This window comes from Phyllobates terribilis, unplaced genomic scaffold (genome assembly GCF_046119375.1).
Source record: "Phyllobates terribilis strain yellow unplaced genomic scaffold, ASM4611937v1 Scaffold_3__8_contigs__length_932513732, whole genome shotgun sequence".
Lineage (NCBI taxonomy): Eukaryota > Metazoa > Chordata > Amphibia > Anura > Dendrobatidae > Phyllobates > Phyllobates terribilis.
The window spans coordinates 34,226,161-34,247,053 of record NW_027362763.1 but is presented as its reverse complement, the minus strand read 5'-3'; the positions used below and the strand labels follow the sequence as shown (position 1 = coordinate 34,247,053).

The following is a 20,893-nucleotide window of genomic DNA, read 5'->3' as shown; positions in this document are numbered from 1 at the left end:
TGTGGTGTTACATAGGACTGCAGGTGACATCTACTACATTATCTGTACTTAGAGAGTTATCACTGTGTTATCTGTGGTGTTACATAGGACTGCAGGTGACATCTACTACATTATCTGTACTCAGAGAGTGATCACTGTGTTATCTGTGGTGTTACATAGGACTGCAGTTGACATCTACTACATTATCTGTACTCAGAGAGGTATCACGGTGTTATCTGTGGTGTTACATAGGACTGCAGGTGACATCTACTACATTATCTGTACTCAAAGAGTTATCGCTGTGTTATCTGTGGTGTTACATAGGACTGCAGGTGACATCTACTACATTATCTGTACTCAGAGAGATATCACTGTGTTATCTGTGGTGTTACATAGGACTGCAGGTGACATCTACTACATTATCTGTACTCAGAGAATTATCACTGTGTTATATGTGGTGTTACATAGGACTGCAGGTGACATCTACTACATTATCTGTACTCAGAGAGTTATCACTGTGTTATCTGTGGTGTTACATAGGACTGCAGGTGACATCTACTACATTATCTGTACTCAGAGAGGTATCACTGTGTTATCTGTGGTGTTACATAGGACTGCAGGTGACATCTACTACATTATCTGTACTTAGAGAGTTATCACTGTGTTATCTGTGGTGTTACATAGGACTGCAGGTGACATCTACTACATTATCTGTACTCAGAGAGTGATCACTGTGTTATCTGTGGTGTTACTTAGGACTGCAGGTGACATCTACTACATTATCTGTACTCAGAGAGTTATCACTGTGTTATCTGTCGTGTTACATAGGACTGCAGGTGACATCTACTACATTATCTGTACTCAGAGAGCCATCACTGTGTTATCTGTGGTGTTACATAGGACTGCGGGTGACATCTACTACATTATCTGTACTCAGAGAGTTATCACTGTGTTATCTGTGGTGTTACATAGGACTGCAGGTGACATCTACTACATTATCTGTACTCAGAGAGTTATCACTGTGTTATCTGTGGTGTTACATAGGACTGCAGGTGACATCTACTACATTATCTGTACTCAGAGAGATATCACTGTGTTATCTGTGGTGTTACATAGGACTGCAGGTGACATCTACTACATTATCTGTACTCAGAGAGTTATCACGATGTTATCTGTGGTGTTACATAGGACTGCAGGTGACATCTACTACATTATCTGTACTCAGAGAGATATCACTGTGTTATCTGTGGTGTTACATAGGACTGCAGGTGACATCTACTACATTATCTGTACTCAAAGAGTTATCACGGTGTTATCTGTGGTGTTACATAGGACTGCAGGTGACATCTACTACATTATCTGTACTCAGAGAGTTATCACTGTGTTATCTGTGGTGTTACATAGGACTGCAGGTGACATCTACTACATTATCTGTATTCAGAGAGTTATCACTGTGTTATCTGTGTGTTACATAGGACTGCAGGTGACATCTACTACATTATCTGTACTCAGAGAGTTATCACTGTGTTATCTGTGGTGTTACATAGGACTGCAGGTGACATCTACTACATTATCTGTACTCAGAGAGTTATCATTGTGTTATCTGTGGTGTTACATAGGACTGCAGGAGACATCTACTACATTATCTGTACTCAGAGAGTGATCACTGTGTTATCTGTGGTGTTACATAGGACTGCAGGTAACATCTACTACATTATCTGTACTCAGAGAGTTATCACTGTGTTTTCCGTGGTGTTACATAGGACTGCAGGTGACATCTACTACATTATCTGTACTCAGAGAGATATCACTGTGTTATCTGTGGTGTTACATAGGACTGCAGGTTACATCTACTACATTATCTGTACTCAGAGAGATATCACTGTGTTATCTGTGGTGTTACATAGGACTGCAGGTGACATCTACTACATTATCTGTACTCAGAGAGTGATCACTGTGTTATCTGTGGTGTTACATAGGACTGCAGGAGACATCTACTACATTATCTGTACTCAGAGAGGTATCACTGTGTTATCTGTGGTGTTACATAGGACTGCAGGTGACATCTACTACATTATCTGTACTCAGAGAGGTATCACTGTGTTATCTGTGGTGTTACATAGGACTGCAGGTGACATCTACTACATTATCTGTACTTAGAGAGTTATCACTGTGTTATCTGTGGTGTTACATAGGACTGCAGGTGACATCTACAACATTATCTGTACTCAGAGAGTTATCACTGTGTTATCTGTCGTGTTACATAGGACTGCAGGTGACATCTACTACATTATCTGTACTCAGAGAGTTATCACTGTGTTATCTGTGGTGTTACATAGGACTGCAGGTGACATCTACTACATTATCTGTACTCAGAGAGGTATCACGGTGTTATCTGTGGTGTTACATAGGACTGCAGGTGACATCTACTACATTATCTGTACTCAGAGAGTTATCACTGTGTTATCTGTGGTGTTACATAGGACTGCAGGTGACATCTACTACATTATCTGTACTCAAAGAGTTATCGCTGTGTTATCTGTGGTGTTACATAGGACTGCAGGTGACATCTACTACATTATCTATACTCAGAGAGTTATCACTGTGTTATCTGTGGTGTTACATAGGACTGCAGGTGACATCTACTACATTATCTGTACTCTGAGAGGTATCACTGTGTTATCTGTGGTGTTACATAGGACTGCAGGTGACATCTACTACATTATCTGTACTCAGAGAGATATCACTGTGTTATCTGTGGTGTTACATAGGACTGCAGGTGACATCTACTACATTATCTGTACTCAGAGAGGTATCACTGTGTTATCTGTGGTTTTACATAGGACTGCAGGTGACATCTACTACATTATCTGTACTCAGAGAGTTATCACTGTGTTATCTGTGGTGTTACATAGGACTGCAGGTGACATCTACTACATTATCTGTACTCAGAGAGTTATCACTGTGTTATCTGTGGTGTTACATAGGACTGCAGGTGACATCTACTACATTATCTGTACTCAGAGAGGTATCACTGTGTTATCTGTGGTGTTACATAGGACTGCAGGTGACATCTACTACATTATCTGTACTTAGAGAGTTATCACTGTGTTATCTGTGGTGTTACATAGGACTGCAGGTGACATCTACTACATTATCTCTACTCAGAGAGTGATCACTGTGTTATCTGTGGTGTTACATAGGACTGCAGGTGACATCTACAACATTATCTGTACTCAGAGAGTTATCACTGTGTTATCTGTGGTGTTACATAGGACTGCAGGTGACATCTACTACATTATCTGTACTCAGAGAGCCATCACTGTGTTATCTGTGGTGTTACATAGGACTGCGGGTGACATCTACTACATTATCTGTACTCAGAGAGGTATCACTGTGTTATCTGTGGTGTTACATAGGACTGCAGGTGACATCTAGTACATTATCTGTACTCAGAGAGTTATCACTGTGTTATCTGTGGTGTTACATAGGACTGCAGGTGACATCTACTACATTATCTGTACTCAGAGAGGTATCACTGTGTTATCTGTGGTGTTACATAGGACTGCAGGTGACATCTACTACATTATCTGTACTTAGAGAGTTATCACTGTGTTATCTGTGGTGTTACATAGGACTGCAGGTGACATCTACTACATTATCTGTACTCAGAGAGTGATCACTGTGTTATCTGTGGTGTTACATAGGACTGCAGGTGACATCTACAACATTATCTGTACTCAGAGAGTTATCACTGTGTTATCTGTCGTGTTACATAGGACTGCAGGTGACATCTACTACATTATCTGTACTCAGAGTTATCACTGTGTTATCTGTGGTGTTACATAGGACTGCAGGTGACATCTACTACATTATCTGTACTCAGAGAGTTATCACTGTGTTATCTGTGGTGTTACATAGGACTGCAGGTGACATCTACTACATTATCTGTACTCAGAGAGTTATCACTGTGTTATCTGTGGTGTTACATAGGACTGCAGGTGACATCTACTACATTATCTGTACTCAGAGAGATATCACTGTGTTATCTGTGGTGTTACATAGGACTGCAGGTTACATCTACTACATTATCTGTACTCAGAGAGATATCACTGTGTTATCTGTGGTGTTACATAGGACTGCAGGTGACATCTACTACATTATCTGTACTCAGAGAGTGATCACTGTGTTATCTGTGGTGTTACATAGGACTGCAGGAGACATCTACTACATTATCTGTACTCAGAGAGGTATCACTGTGTTATCTGTGGTGTTACATAGGACTGCAGGTGACATCTACTACATTATCTGTACTCAGAGAGGTATCACTGTGTTATCTGTGGTGTTACATAGGACTGCAGGTGACATCTACTACATTATCTGTACTTAGAGAGTTATCACTGTGTTATCTGTGGTGTTACATAGGACTGCAGGTGACATCTACAACATTATCTGTACTCAGAGAGTTATCACTGTGTTATCTGTCGTGTTACATAGGACTGCAGGTGACATCTACTACATTATCTGTACTCAGAGAGTTATCACTGTGTTATCTGTGGTGTTACATAGGACTGCAGGTGACATCTACTACATTATCTGTACTCAGAGAGGTATCACGGTGTTATCTGTGGTGTTACATAGGACTGCAGGTGACATCTACTACATTATCTGTACTCAGAGAGTTATCACTGTGTTATCTGTGGTGTTACATAGGACTGCAGGTGACATCTACTACATTATCTGTACTCAAAGAGTTATCGCTGTGTTATCTGTGGTGTTACATAGGACTGCAGGTGACATCTACTACATTATCTATACTCAGAGAGTTATCACTGTGTTATCTGTGGTGTTACATAGGACTGCAGGTGACATCTACTACATTATCTGTACTCTGAGAGGTATCACTGTGTTATCTGTGGTGTTACATAGGACTGCAGGTGACATCTACTACATTATCTGTACTCAGAGAGATATCACTGTGTTATCTGTGGTGTTACATAGGACTGCAGGTGACATCTACTACATTATCTGTACTCAGAGAGGTATCACTGTGTTATCTGTGGTTTTACATAGGACTGCAGGTGACATCTACTACATTATCTGTACTCAGAGAGTTATCACTGTGTTATCTGTGGTGTTACATAGGACTGCAGGTGACATCTACTACATTATCTGTACTCAGAGAGTTATCACTGTGTTATCTGTGGTGTTACATAGGACTGCAGGTGACATCTACTACATTATCTGTACTCAGAGAGGTATCACTGTGTTATCTGTGGTGTTACATAGGACTGCAGGTGACATCTACTACATTATCTGTACTTAGAGAGTTATCACTGTGTTATCTGTGGTGTTACATAGGACTGCAGGTGACATCTACTACATTATCTGTACTCAGAGAGTGATCACTGTGTTATCTGTGGTGTTACATAGGACTGCAGGTGACATCTACAACATTATCTGTACTCAGAGAGTTATCACTGTGTTATCTGTGGTGTTACATAGGACTGCAGGTGACATCTACTACATTATCTGTACTCAGAGAGCCATCACTGTGTTATCTGTGGTGTTACATAGGACTGCGGGTGACATCTACTACATTATCTGTACTCAGAGAGGTATCACTGTGTTATCTGTGGTGTTACATAGGACTGCAGGTGACATCTAGTACATTATCTGTACTCAGAGAGTTATCACTGTGTTATCTGTGGTGTTACATAGGACTGCAGGTGACATCTACTACATTATCTGTACTCAGAGAGGTATCACTGTGTTATCTGTGGTGTTACATAGGACTGCAGGTGACATCTACTACATTATCTGTACTTAGAGAGTTATCACTGTGTTATCTGTGGTGTTACATAGGACTGCAGGTGACATCTACTACATTATCTGTACTCAGAGAGTGATCACTGTGTTATCTGTGGTGTTACATAGGACTGCAGGTGACATCTACAACATTATCTGTACTCAGAGAGTTATCACTGTGTTATCTGTCGTGTTACATAGGACTGCAGGTGACATCTACTACATTATCTGTACTCAGAGTTATCACTGTGTTATCTGTGGTGTTACATAGGACTGCAGGTGACATCTACTACATTATCTGTACTCAGAGAGTTATCACTGTGTTATCTGTGGTGTTACATAGGACTGCAGGTGACATCTACTACATTATCTGTACTCAGAGAGTTATCACTGTGTTATCTGTGGTGTTACATAGGACTGCAGGTGACATCTACTACATTATCTGTACTCAGAGAGCCATCACTGTGTTATCTGTGGTGTTACATAGGACTGCGGGTAACATCTACTACATTATCTGTACTCAGAGAGGTATCACGGTGTTATCTGTGGTGTTACATAGGACTGCAGGTGACATCTACTACATTATCTGTACTCAAAGAGTTATCACGGTGTTATCTGTGGTGTTACATAGGACTGCAGGTGACATCTACTACATTATCTGTACTCAGAGAGGTATCACTGTGTTATCTGTGGTGTTACATAGGACTGCAGGTGACATCTACTACATTATGTGTACTCAGAGAGTTATCACTGTGTTATCTGTGGTGTTACATAGGACTGCAGGTGACATCTACATTATCTGTACTCAAAGAGTTATCACGGTGTTATCTGTGGTGTTACATAGGACTGCAGGTGACATCTACTACATTATCTGTACTCAGAGAGTTATCACTGTGTTATCTGTGGTGTTACATAGTACTGCAGGTGACATCTACTACATTATCTGTACTCAGAGAGTTATCACTGTGTTATCCGTGGTGTTACATAGGACTGCAGGTGACATCTACTACATTATCTGTACTCAGAGAGGTATCACTGTGTTATCTGTGGTGTTACATAGGACTGCAGGTGACATCTACTACATTATCTGTACTCAGAGAGTTATCACTGTGTTATCTGTGGTGTTACATAGGACTGCAGGTGACATCTACAACATTATCTGTACTCAGAGAGTTATCACTGTGTTATCTGTCGTGTTACATAGGACTGCAGGTGACATCTACTACATTATCTGTACTCAGAGAGTTATCACTGTGTTATCTGTGGTGTTACATAGGACTGCAGGTGACATCTACTACATTATCTGTACTCAGAGAGGTATCACGGTGTTATCTGTGGTGTTACATAGGACTGCAGGTGACATCTACTACATTATCTGTACTCAGAGAGTTATCACTGTGTTATCTGTGGTGTTACATAGGACTGCAGGTGACATCTACTACATTATCTGTACTCAAAGAGTTATCGCTGTGTTATCTGTGGTGTTACATAGGACTGCAGGTGACATCTACTACATTATCTATACTCAGAGAGTTATCACTGTGTTATCTGTGGTGTTACATAGGACTGCAGGTGACATCTACTACATTATCTGTACTCTGAGAGGTATCACTGTGTTATCTGTGGTGTTACATAGGACTGCAGGTGACATCTACTACATTATCTGTACTCAGAGAGATATCACTGTGTTATCTGTGGTGTTACATAGGACTGCAGGTGACATCTACTACATTATCTGTACTCAGAGAGGTATCACTGTGTTATCTGTGGTTTTACATAGGACTGCAGGTGACATCTACTACATTATCTGTACTCAGAGAGTTATCACTGTGTTATCTGTGGTGTTACATAGGACTGCAGGTGACATCTACTACATTATCTGTACTCAGAGAGTTATCACTGTGTTATCTGTGGTGTTACATAGGACTGCAGGTGACATCTACTACATTATCTGTACTCAGAGAGGTATCACTGTGTTATCTGTGGTGTTACATAGGACTGCAGGTGACATCTACTACATTATCTGTACTTAGAGAGTTATCACTGTGTTATCTGTGGTGTTACATAGGACTGCAGGTGACATCTACTACATTATCTGTACTCAGAGAGTGATCACTGTGTTATCTGTGGTGTTACATAGGACTGCAGGTGACATCTACAACATTATCTGTACTCAGAGAGTTATCACTGTGTTATCTGTGGTGTTACATAGGACTGCAGGTGACATCTACTACATTATCTGTACTCAGAGAGCCATCACTGTGTTATCTGTGGTGTTACATAGGACTGCGGGTGACATCTACTACATTATCTGTACTCAGAGAGGTATCACTGTGTTATCTGTGGTGTTACATAGGACTGCAGGTGACATCTAGTACATTATCTGTACTCAGAGAGTTATCACTGTGTTATCTGTGGTGTTACATAGGACTGCAGGTGACATCTACTACATTATCTGTACTCAGAGAGGTATCACTGTGTTATCTGTGGTGTTACATAGGACTGCAGGTGACATCTACTACATTATCTGTACTTAGAGAGTTATCACTGTGTTATCTGTGGTGTTACATAGGACTGCAGGTGACATCTACTACATTATCTGTACTCAGAGAGTGATCACTGTGTTATCTGTGGTGTTACATAGGACTGCAGGTGACATCTACAACATTATCTGTACTCAGAGAGTTATCACTGTGTTATCTGTCGTGTTACATAGGACTGCAGGTGACATCTACTACATTATCTGTACTCAGAGTTATCACTGTGTTATCTGTGGTGTTACATAGGACTGCAGGTGACATCTACTACATTATCTGTACTCAGAGAGTTATCACTGTGTTATCTGTGGTGTTACATAGGACTGCAGGTGACATCTACTACATTATCTGTACTCAGAGAGTTATCACTGTGTTATCTGTGGTGTTACATAGGACTGCAGGTGACATCTACTACATTATCTGTACTCAGAGAGATATCACTGTGTTATCTGTGGTGTTACATAGGACTGCAGGTTACATCTACTACATTATCTGTACTCAGAGAGATATCACTGTGTTATCTGTGGTGTTACATAGGACTGCAGGTGACATCTACTACATTATCTGTACTCAGAGAGTGATCACTGTGTTATCTGTGGTGTTACATAGGACTGCAGGAGACATCTACTACATTATCTGTACTCAGAGAGGTATCACTGTGTTATCTGTGGTGTTACATAGGACTGCAGGTGACATCTACTACATTATCTGTACTCAGAGAGGTATCACTGTGTTATCTGTGGTGTTACATAGGACTGCAGGTGACATCTACTACATTATCTGTACTTAGAGAGTTATCACTGTGTTATCTGTGGTGTTACATAGGACTGCAGGTGACATCTACAACATTATCTGTACTCAGAGAGTTATCACTGTGTTATCTGTCGTGTTACATAGGACTGCAGGTGACATCTACTACATTATCTGTACTCAGAGAGTTATCACTGTGTTATCTGTGGTGTTACATAGGACTGCAGGTGACATCTACTACATTATCTGTACTCAGAGAGGTATCACGGTGTTATCTGTGGTGTTACATAGGACTGCAGGTGACATCTACTACATTATCTGTACTCAGAGAGTTATCACTGTGTTATCTGTGGTGTTACATAGGACTGCAGGTGACATCTACTACATTATCTGTACTCAAAGAGTTATCGCTGTGTTATCTGTGGTGTTACATAGGACTGCAGGTGACATCTACTACATTATCTATACTCAGAGAGTTATCACTGTGTTATCTGTGGTGTTACATAGGACTGCAGGTGACATCTACTACATTATCTGTACTCTGAGAGGTATCACTGTGTTATCTGTGGTGTTACATAGGACTGCAGGTGACATCTACTACATTATCTGTACTCAGAGAGATATCACTGTGTTATCTGTGGTGTTACATAGGACTGCAGGTGACATCTACTACATTATCTGTACTCAGAGAGGTATCACTGTGTTATCTGTGGTTTTACATAGGACTGCAGGTGACATCTACTACATTATCTGTACTCAGAGAGTTATCACTGTGTTATCTGTGGTGTTACATAGGACTGCAGGTGACATCTACTACATTATCTGTACTCAGAGAGTTATCACTGTGTTATCTGTGGTGTTACATAGGACTGCAGGTGACATCTACTACATTATCTGTACTCAGAGAGGTATCACTGTGTTATCTGTGGTGTTACATAGGACTGCAGGTGACATCTACTACATTATCTGTACTTAGAGAGTTATCACTGTGTTATCTGTGGTGTTACATAGGACTGCAGGTGACATCTACTACATTATCTGTACTCAGAGAGTGATCACTGTGTTATCTGTGGTGTTACATAGGACTGCAGGTGACATCTACAACATTATCTGTACTCAGAGAGTTATCACTGTGTTATCTGTGGTGTTACATAGGACTGCAGGTGACATCTACTACATTATCTGTACTCAGAGAGCCATCACTGTGTTATCTGTGGTGTTACATAGGACTGCGGGTGACATCTACTACATTATCTGTACTCAGAGAGGTATCACTGTGTTATCTGTGGTGTTACATAGGACTGCAGGTGACATCTAGTACATTATCTGTACTCAGAGAGTTATCACTGTGTTATCTGTGGTGTTACATAGGACTGCAGGTGACATCTACTACATTATCTGTACTCAGAGAGGTATCACTGTGTTATCTGTGGTGTTACATAGGACTGCAGGTGACATCTACTACATTATCTGTACTTAGAGAGTTATCACTGTGTTATCTGTGGTGTTACATAGGACTGCAGGTGACATCTACTACATTATCTGTACTCAGAGAGTGATCACTGTGTTATCTGTGGTGTTACATAGGACTGCAGGTGACATCTACAACATTATCTGTACTCAGAGAGTTATCACTGTGTTATCTGTCGTGTTACATAGGACTGCAGGTGACATCTACTACATTATCTGTACTCAGAGTTATCACTGTGTTATCTGTGGTGTTACATAGGACTGCAGGTGACATCTACTACATTATCTGTACTCAGAGAGTTATCACTGTGTTATCTGTGGTGTTACATAGGACTGCAGGTGACATCTACTACATTATCTGTACTCAGAGAGTTATCACTGTGTTATCTGTGGTGTTACATAGGACTGCAGGTGACATCTACTACATTATCTGTACTCAGAGAGCCATCACTGTGTTATCTGTGGTGTTACATAGGACTGCGGGTAACATCTACTACATTATCTGTACTCAGAGAGGTATCACGGTGTTATCTGTGGTGTTACATAGGACTGCAGGTGACATCTACTACATTATCTGTACTCAAAGAGTTATCACGGTGTTATCTGTGGTGTTACATAGGACTGCAGGTGACATCTACTACATTATCTGTACTCAGAGAGGTATCACTGTGTTATCTGTGGTGTTACATAGGACTGCAGGTGACATCTACTACATTATGTGTACTCAGAGAGTTATCACTGTGTTATCTGTGGTGTTACATAGGACTGCAGGTGACATCTACATTATCTGTACTCAAAGAGTTATCACGGTGTTATCTGTGGTGTTACATAGGACTGCAGGTGACATCTACTACATTATCTGTACTCAGAGAGTTATCACTGTGTTATCTGTGGTGTTACATAGTACTGCAGGTGACATCTACTACATTATCTGTACTCAGAGAGTTATCACTGTGTTATCCGTGGTGTTACATAGGACTGCAGGTGACATCTACTACATTATCTGTACTCAGAGAGGTATCACTGTGTTATCTGTGGTGTTACATAGGACTGCAGGTGACATCTACTACATTATCTGTACTCAGAGAGTTATCACTGTGTTATCTGTGGTGTTACATAGGACTGCAGGTGACATCTACTACATTATCTGTACTCAGAGAGTTATCACTGTGTTATCTGTGGTGTTACATAGGACTGCAGGTGACATCTACTACATTATCTGTACTCAGAGAGTTATCATTGTGTTATCTGTGGTGTTACATAGGACTGCAGGAGACATCTACTACATTATCTGTACTCAGAGAGTGATCACTGTGTTATCTGTGGTGTTACATAGGACTGCAGGTGACATCTACTACATTATCTGTACTCAGAGAGTTATCACTGTGTTATCTGTGGTGTTACATAGGACTGCAGGTGACATCTACTACATTATCTGTACTCAGAGAGTTATCACTGTGTTATCTGTGGTGTTACATAGGACTGCAGGTGACATCTACTACATTATCTGTACTCAGAGAGTTATCATTGTGTTATCTGTGGTGTTACATAGGACTGCAGGAGACATCTACTACATTATCTGTACTCAGAGAGTGATCACTGTGTTATCTGTGGTGTTACATAGGACTGCAGGTGACATCTACTACATTATCTGTACTCAGAGAGTTATCACTGTGTTATCTGTGGTGTTACATAGGACTGCAGGTGACATTTACTACATTATCTGTACTCAGCGAGTTATCACTGTGTTATCTGTGGTGTTACATAGGACTGCAGGTGACATCTACTACATTATCTGTACTCAGAGAGTTATCACTGTGTTATCTGTGGTGTTACACAGGACTGCAGGTGACATCTACTACATTATCTGTACTCAGAGAGTGATCACTGTGTTATCTGTGGTGTTACATAGGACTGCAGGTGACATCTACTACATTATCTGTACTCAGAGAGTTATCACTGTGTTATCTGTGGTGTTACATAGGACTGCAGGTAACATCTACTACATTATCTGTACTCAGAGAGTTATTACTGTGTTATCTGTGGTGTTACATAGGACTGCAGGTGACATCTACTACATTATCTGTACTCAGAGAGTGATCACTGTGTTATCTGTGGTGTTACATAGGACTGCAGGTGACATCTACTACATTATCTGTTCTCAGAGAGTTATCACTGTGTTATCTGTGGTGTTACATAGGACTGCAGGTGACATCTACTACATTATCTGTACTCAGAGAGTTATCACTGTGTTATCTGTGGTGTTACATAGGACTGCAGGTGACATCTACTACATTATCTGTTCTCAGAGAGTTATCACTGTGTTATCTGTGGTGTTACATAGGACTGCAGGTGACATCTACTACATTATCTGTACTCAGAGAGTTATCACTGTGTTATCTGTGGTGTTACATAGGACTGCAGGTGACATCTACTACATTATCTGTACTCAGAGAGTTTTCTTTATTCAAATCTCAACTCAAATACTGTATGAGCTGAACTGCAGTACTTGTGAACGGCCACTACATGGAGCAGAGTGTTGTGCTAGTCCACCTCAGTACATTATTTAGTTGTGTCTGTATCGGGGAGGTTGCCAGTTGTCAGACTCCCAAAAATGTGAAATGAATGATCTTTTCTACAGATGGCCAATCAATGTCGTAAGCCTGAAACTTCTCTCTAATTTCTCGCTATTGTTACAGGTGAGGATGGGACCCGCTCTCCTGGCCGCGCTCTGCCTGTGGAGCTGTATACTGACAGTGACTCCAGCGTTAAATGAGGAACAAGTGGGGAGAGTGACGGCGTACATTCATGATCACTTCACTTCGTAAGTGCCATGGTATTTCTCCTTGGTGTTTTGTTTCTGTGGCAGGCAGAGTACATGAAGTGAGCGTTTCAGATAAACCCTTTACAAGCAGCTCCTGTCACAGATTCACCCTTTAGAAGCAGCTGTATCTCCCCACTGTATATGGGCAGCAGAATACACATAATGCATCTTATTACATGGATAAAAAAAAAATGTGTGAACGAAGGTTTAGACTCCTGATGGTGGAAGTGAGATGCAGTGCCTTGAAAACATATTCATAACCAGAGAACTTTTCCACATTTTTTCACATTACACCCACAAACTTAAATGTATTTTATTGGGATTTATCTGATCTGGTCTCATCTGACTAGAGCACCTTCTTTCACAAGCCACATAGGTGACACAATGAAATATTTTGTGAACTGTACCAGGCCGAGCAGTTTTTAAAAATTCTAACCACGTTAAACTGCATGGATGACTAATTTAATCCAGAAAAATATTTTGAAAGTGTAGTTCTTGCACTCCTACACTCATAAATGCTTTTCAGAAAGTTCAAAGTCAAGAAAAATTTATAAGGAGGCTAATACAGTAATCCTCTTCAGGTGTCTGCTTCTTCTTCCCCTTCCTTTCGATGCTGGGGGGACTGCCTCCACCTGCTTCTTGGAGCCTAATTCCCAGGTGCTTGGACTGTAAGTGACCCAGCTTCGGGTAGTGCTGGAGTCCACAACATGTAGATATGGGCGACAGCCCCCTATGTCACCTGCACCATCACCTGCTCCCGTATAGAAGGTGGGGAACCCCAAGGATAGTACGATCTCTCGGGGATGGTAGCCCCTTGTTCAGCCGCCTTTCCCAGGCCCATTCATTTCTCAAGAAGGGTTCATCCAGCTCCCTTTCTTCTTGGATCACACCCACTGAATACCAGCAATGTTCCCCCTCCATTTTGAGGAACGTGACCTTTATTCCAGCCATCAGCTCTTGCAGCCTTCGAGGCAAGTATTGTGTCTCTACTGCCCACTGGTTGAATGAGATGTGATGATGGGTCCCAAACTCTTCAATGGACCCCATTCTCCACTGCCAGTTGTACTTAACTACCACCCCTGCTGGATGCCAACTGTCGGTACCTTGTGGCTAGCATGTCCATTAGCATTTTTCCAGCTTTTGTCCTGGCTCGCCTTCTTGTCTCTTCCGACCAGCCTAGGCCCTACAGTCTGCTTACCAGTTCTTGGATCCTGGCTCTCCCGTCCACAGTCCGCAATGGATCACTCTATGAATCACAATATAGTAAATTTTTTTCACAAAAAAAAAAAAGAATATGGTCAACTGCCGCAGCTATATATTTAGCAAAGGACTGCAATTAGGTGAGGAACGAATAAGTGTGGAGGAGAGAAGGAGGTCTTGGGAGGATCGGAGATTACGTAAAGGAATATATCGGGAGATTTTTTCATAGATGTACGGAGGAGAAAGGTTATGGATAGCTTTGTAGGTCAGTGTTAGTAGTTTGCAGAGTTAAGGATGGACTAATGAGGTTCGAGAGTGCTAGCAGGTAGGCCACAGAGGAGGATGTTGCATTAATCGAGGCAGGAGATGATGAGGGCATGCACAAACAGTTTAGTAGATTGAGGGTTGAGGAAAGGACGGATTCTGGAAATATTTTTGAGTTAGTGGTGACTGGAGGTGACGAGAGCTTGGATGTGGGGTTTGAAGGACAGGGCAGAGTCAAAGGTTACTCCGAGGCAGCGTATTTCCGGTACAGGGGAAAGCGTGATGTCATTTATTGTGCTAGAAAGATCAGGTGGGGAAGATACACGAAATGGAGGAAAAATGATGAGTTCAGATTTGCTCACATTGAACTTGAGGAAGCGGGAGGAGAAGAAAGAGGATATGGCTGATAGACACGCTGGGATTCTGGACAGCAGAGAGGTGACATCTGGGCCACAGAGGTAGATCTGAGGGTCATCAGTGTACAGATGGTACTGGAAGCCATGGGACTTTATGAGCTGTTCCAGGCCAAGGGTATAGATTGAGAAAAGTAGGGGTCCTAGGACAGAGCCTTGAGGTACTCCCACAGAGAGAGGGTGGGATGAAGAGGTATTGTGGAAGTGGAAGACGCTAAATGTACAGTTGAAAAGGTATGAGGAGATCCAGGATAGGGCAAGGATTTTGACGCCAAAGGAAGAGAGGATCTGTAGTAGGAGGAAGTGGTCAGCTGTGTAGAAAGCAGAGGACAGGTCAAGAAGGAGGAGTATAGAGAATTGTCTGTTAGCTTTGGCTGTAAGCCAGTCATTTGTAATTTTGGTAAGAGCAGTTTCGGTGGAATGGTGGGGGCGGAAGCCAGATTGTCGGTTGTCAAAGAGAGAGTTAGATGAGAAGTGAGAGGAAAGTTCAACTTGAACGTGTTGCTCAAGGAGTTTGGAGGCAAATGGTAGCAGCGATATGGAGCAGTAGCTGTTTAAGGCAGTTGGGTTGAGGGATGACTTTGAGGATGGGCGTGATTGTGGCATGTTTGAAGACAGAGGGGAAGGTACCAGAAGTTAGTGATAGGTTGAAGAGATGGGCTAGGGATGACCTGAGTGTGGGGGTGAGGTGCGATGGGATGGGGTGAAGTGCCCAAGTGGTGAGGTATGATTTGGAGAGAAGATGACTAAGGTCTCTTTCAGTGATGTTGGAAAGGGAGGTTTATGTGGGAAGGGCAATGTTCTGGAAAACAAAGGGATTTTGGTGGTCGGACAGTAAAGACTTGTTTGGTCAATCTTGTTTTTGAAGCGTGTGGCAAACTCCCCAGCAGAGATGAGGGAGGTTGGAGGGGCCAGTGTAGGGTGGAGGAGAGAGTTAAAAGTGATGAATAACTGTTAGGGGTTGTAAGATGTTATGCACACGCCCGGACTGACTGGCGTGTGCGTGATTAGTGATCCCACTGTACCATGAACCGGGGAGTGCCTGGAGGGGCATAACGAAGTATCAACCCGATCCGACCAAGGTCGCACGGCGGCTCAGTAGACTCCATGCACCAGGGAGGAACTGAGCAGAGGGACCAGGTGCTACTCCAGGTCAGACCCCGGACACGGCTGTTGACCCACACCGGGGAATGCAGGAACAGGCAGGTTAGGCTGGCATACAGACAGGTGGGTATTGGCAGGCACAACTGGTATGCAGACAGGTGGGCACTGGTAAGCACGGCAGGTATGCAGACAGGGGGGTACTGGCAAGCACGGCTGGAGTGTAGACAGGGAGGTACTAGCAGGTTGGAGCGCAGGCTGGATAAGGTCCAGTACAGACTGGGATACAGGAACAGAACCGCAGATGCGGTAGACAAGAAGAGTAAAGCGAAACCGCCGGAGCGGAGGACAAGGCAGAGCGAAATCGCTGAAGTGGTGGACAAGGCAGAGCAGAGCGAAACCGCAGGTGCGGTAGACAAGGCAGAGCAGAGAGGAACCGTTAGAGCGGTAGACAAGGCAGAGCAGAGAGGAACCGCTGGAGTGGTGAGCAAGCAGAGCAGGGCGAAACCACAGGTGCGGTGGACAAGGCAGAGCGAAACCGCCGAAGCGGTGGACAAGGTAGAGCAGAGCGAAACCGCCAGAGCGGTGGACAAGGCAGAGCAGAGAGGAACTGCCAGAGCGGTGAGCAAGCAGAGCAGAACAGGGTGGAAGGTGCAGGCAGAGAGGACAGGACTCTGTTCACATGGAACAGACTGGAAAATACAGGAAGATGGTTAGAACACAGGTGGTAGATACGGAGGAAGGGAAAAGGGAAAAGCAGAACCAGATACACACAAGGTACTTACAATGAAGTAGCAAGTGGACTCTAAACTCACAAACAGAAGTACAGAGACAACAAGTTGGAGTTAGGTGCAGGTTCAGACACTGTAGGAAAAGGGAAGATACGGACATAGAGACAAGCAGGTAACAGGCTAGGAGACAGTTCAGACAGGAACTGACACTGCAACGAGATACAGGAACGAACCTGGGTATACAGCCCCCAGAATGGCGGAAACAGACAAGAAGTCACAGATAACAGGTCTGGGTATACAGCCCCCAGAGATGGCGGAAACAGACAAGAAGTCACAGATAACAGGTCTGGGTATACAGCCCCCAGAGATGGCGGAAATAGACAAGAAGTCACAGATAGCAGGTCTGGGTATACAGCCCCCAGAGATGGCGGAAACAGACAAGAAGCAGAACTGGACCTGGCAACTTCAGAGTCAAGGAGCACACTGAATGTTAGTGTTGCTCAGGCACCTCCTTCTGGGTGAAGGGGGTTTAAATATCCAGAGACTCACAGCAATAGGCTGGGGACGCATTAGGAGTGTGCCCACAGCAGCTATAAGAATCAGGAAGTAACCGGGCCACCGCCCTAAGCAATTAGACCAGAGGCATGCACACAGCATGAACAGGAGCAAGGTTTGCAGACTGGACTGAAGGGTAAGATTGCAATCTTGCATAGTGAGAGGTGGTGCACTATGCAAGCACGCCGCCAGGGATGTTACATAAGATAAGGAAGAAACGAGGGTTGTGACATAGTTCTGTTTAACTGAGGTGAGGGCTGATTTGAATGCGAGTGTTGCTTGTTTGAATGCAGTAATGTCATCTTGCAAATGTGTTTTCTTCCAATGCCGCTCCACAACCCTGGATGCTTTCTGAAGCTTTTTAGTGAAGTTGTTGTGCCAGGGTTGTCTATTGACTTGTTGGGCAATGCCATGCGCTAGAGGGGCGACTGAGTCAATAGCTGATGTGAGAGCGGCATTGTAGAAAGTAGTGGAGCAGTCTGTGTTGCAGAGTGAAGATATGGATGTCAGTGGTAGAATATAACCCCCTTTTAAAACCCCGGATGATGTCGTACGACCAGCCAATCACAGTATTGCCACTATCAAGATGGCTATGGCATTACAGTGCCTCGCTGGCAATCCCCGCATGCTTAGTGGCGGTGTAACAGGCGCCAAAATGCGGAGCAGAGGTTTGAGTTTGAAATCGAGCATCACCTAATGATCGCCGAGTAACGAACACATCCGAGCACCCAGATAGTCAAGTGATATCCGAGTATCACTGAGAATGTTTGCTCATCCTACTAATTTTCAATGTTGTGAGTAATTTGTGATTGCAACTGTATTTGTCTCCCCTTACCTATTAGCTCTGGTTGTATATGTATTTTTACTAGAGAAAGGACGCTTTATACAAAATCTATGTACACAACTTTTTATCATTATTTTTTCCATTTCCCTTGAATTTAGGCAATTTGATTATGAGTTTGCCTACTTTGTCAAGTTTGATGAACAAGAATGTAACCGAGGCTTAAAAAATCAAGATATTCAGAACGCCCTAAGAGAGGAAGACAAAGATGTCATGTTTCGGGAAGTGGATGCTTTTCGTATCTATGAGGGTAAAAGAATGGTGGCCTGTTCATATGAGAAATATAAAAAGGGCAATAAAGAATATAGCATTCATGCCGAATATCGCTTGTTAGATGGGGCGACAAATTCGCCGATCAGCCGTCTGATGTTCAAAGCACCCCATGGTTCTTGTGGCATACTTTATTCCTGGTACTCTCCATGTGTATCCAAATGTTTACTTCCATCTGGAACATATAATATAATTAACAAGATGTCCTCAGTCGTTCTTCCTCAAGATAAGGTATTTGCTTTTGCAGAGGTATTCCATAATGACCAAGGAAAAGAACAGCTGGTTTGGGAATCTTGGAGAACACTCAATGATAACATACATTTGTATCGCTGTACTGGAAATAACTGTCGTCAATGCTTTAAAAATGAAGTTCAGCAAAACCAATGTTATAATGGTTAATCACATAATACAGTTGTGTGAAAAAGTGTTTGCCCCTTTGCCGATTTCTTATTCTTTTTTTATGCTTGTCACACTTAAATGTTTCAAATCACAAAACAAATTTAAATATTAGACAAAGTTAACACAAGTAATCACAAAATGCAGTTTTTAAGTGAAGGTCTTTATTATTAAGGGAAAAAGAAATCCAAACCTTGCCCAGCCGTTAATAGGGCGATGCGCGCTTGCTTATGACGTCACTGGGTTATTTACCCTCCACGCGCATGACGCCAGTGACTCCAGCGCTCATCCGTCGCATTACCTGGTACCTGATTAAAGGGGTGTATATACATGACAGGATACCATTTACTCCTCACCTTCCCTTAAGAAAGCCGTATGCGAAATGCACGTTGGGCAGTTGTGATGGGCTCATCTATTCCTCCCCCACCTATGAGTAAGCAAGACATTGGATACTAAACAGCACAAGTCACATTACACTTATGTCTTTCCATTATTTTTATTACTTCATATTGTTTTCTTCTTATTATGGTAGATTGGAATTGACTTGGCACATGTTCTTGCTTTGGATTATGATGTCCAATTTATTCCCTTCTTAGACCTGTGTACTTATTTGTATTGGTGATGATTTGTTATCCCATTAATAATAAAGAGTGATTTTTTATTCAGCATTCTTGCTTTGTGGTTTTTGGTTACTCCATTTTTTGTGTTTTTTGTCAGTTCTGTCATGGGAGTACTCCATTTTATATATATATATATATATATATATATATATATTTTTTTCTATTTAGGGAGGGATCTTGTACTTCCTGCTCCCAACCCTTATTTATATTATGTGTTTTTTGAACATTTTGGGGTTTTTTTGGAGGAAAAATGTGCGTCTTATAGTCTGGAAAATATGGTAGATTCTATTCTCTATAATGCTGCTCTTCTCTGCTATTCGTTTAGAGTTAGCTGGCAGAGTAGGGATTAGTGTATTAGAGGCATTTCTGCACAGACCTTGTTACTGCCACGTACAAGCAAAACTCCTTACAGGGACATTTTAAATATATTCTATTCTCTAATAATATCGCTCTTATCTGCAATTCATTTAGGGTTAGCTGGAGGTGGAGGGATGGTGTATTACAGGCGTCTACTCAGGGTTGATTGCGTTACAGACCAAAATACATTTTTCTAATCTGCAACCATATCTGTGGGAGTAATGTGCTAAAAAAAATACTTTACTACTCTTATGCACCCATGTCTGTGATAGTAATGTGCATAAAAACAAATTGTTCTAATCTGCAACCGTATCTGTGGGAGTACTTTTTCTAAAAAACACTTAAAAAAAGGAGAGCATCAAATAGGAGATGTGGACGTGGCCGTCAAGTTCTTGCTTTTTCCATCTTGTTGTGTTTCTTGTTGTCTCATATAGATATCATCTGCGGGAAATGAGTGTTAATTTTGGTTGCATATTGTACATCTCATTCACAGTCTATAATTGCATACCTTTTTTCCATACAGTCATTGACAGATTCATGTTTTTGTACGCTGATCTGTAGTCAGAAGTTAATCAAATCAGGCCAAATTAACTCTTCAATGACCATTTGCAGGTTCAATGTACCATTCTTATGTACACAGTAGTCGTGGTTCAGTGCCTCATCTTCAAAAATTTTTTTTCACCTAATCCACTTAACAATATTTTTTAATTTGTCACAAAATTTATCAGAGGCTAAGTAAGATTTTTGCCTTTTGTCATCTTGTTCTGTTTCTTTTTT

At 42.1% G+C, this 20,893-nt stretch overlaps 1 protein-coding gene across 1 annotated transcript in view; it reads left to right on the top strand.

Annotated features, from left to right (window-relative positions):
* LOC141258750 (uncharacterized) overlaps nucleotides 1-19,807 on the top strand; it is a 124,340-nt gene extending 104,533 nt beyond the window's left edge. The window contains exons 2-3 of the mRNA XM_073673830.1: nucleotides 13,244-13,368; nucleotides 18,575-19,807. Of these exons, the coding sequence (XP_073529931.1) occupies nucleotides 13,250-13,368; nucleotides 18,575-19,142 (687 nt within the window). The 5' untranslated portion in view covers nucleotides 13,244-13,249 and the 3' untranslated portion in view covers nucleotides 19,143-19,807. The remainder of the gene's footprint in view (nucleotides 1-13,243; nucleotides 13,369-18,574) is intronic.
* The last annotated feature ends 1,086 nt before the right edge of the window (nucleotides 19,808-20,893 follow it).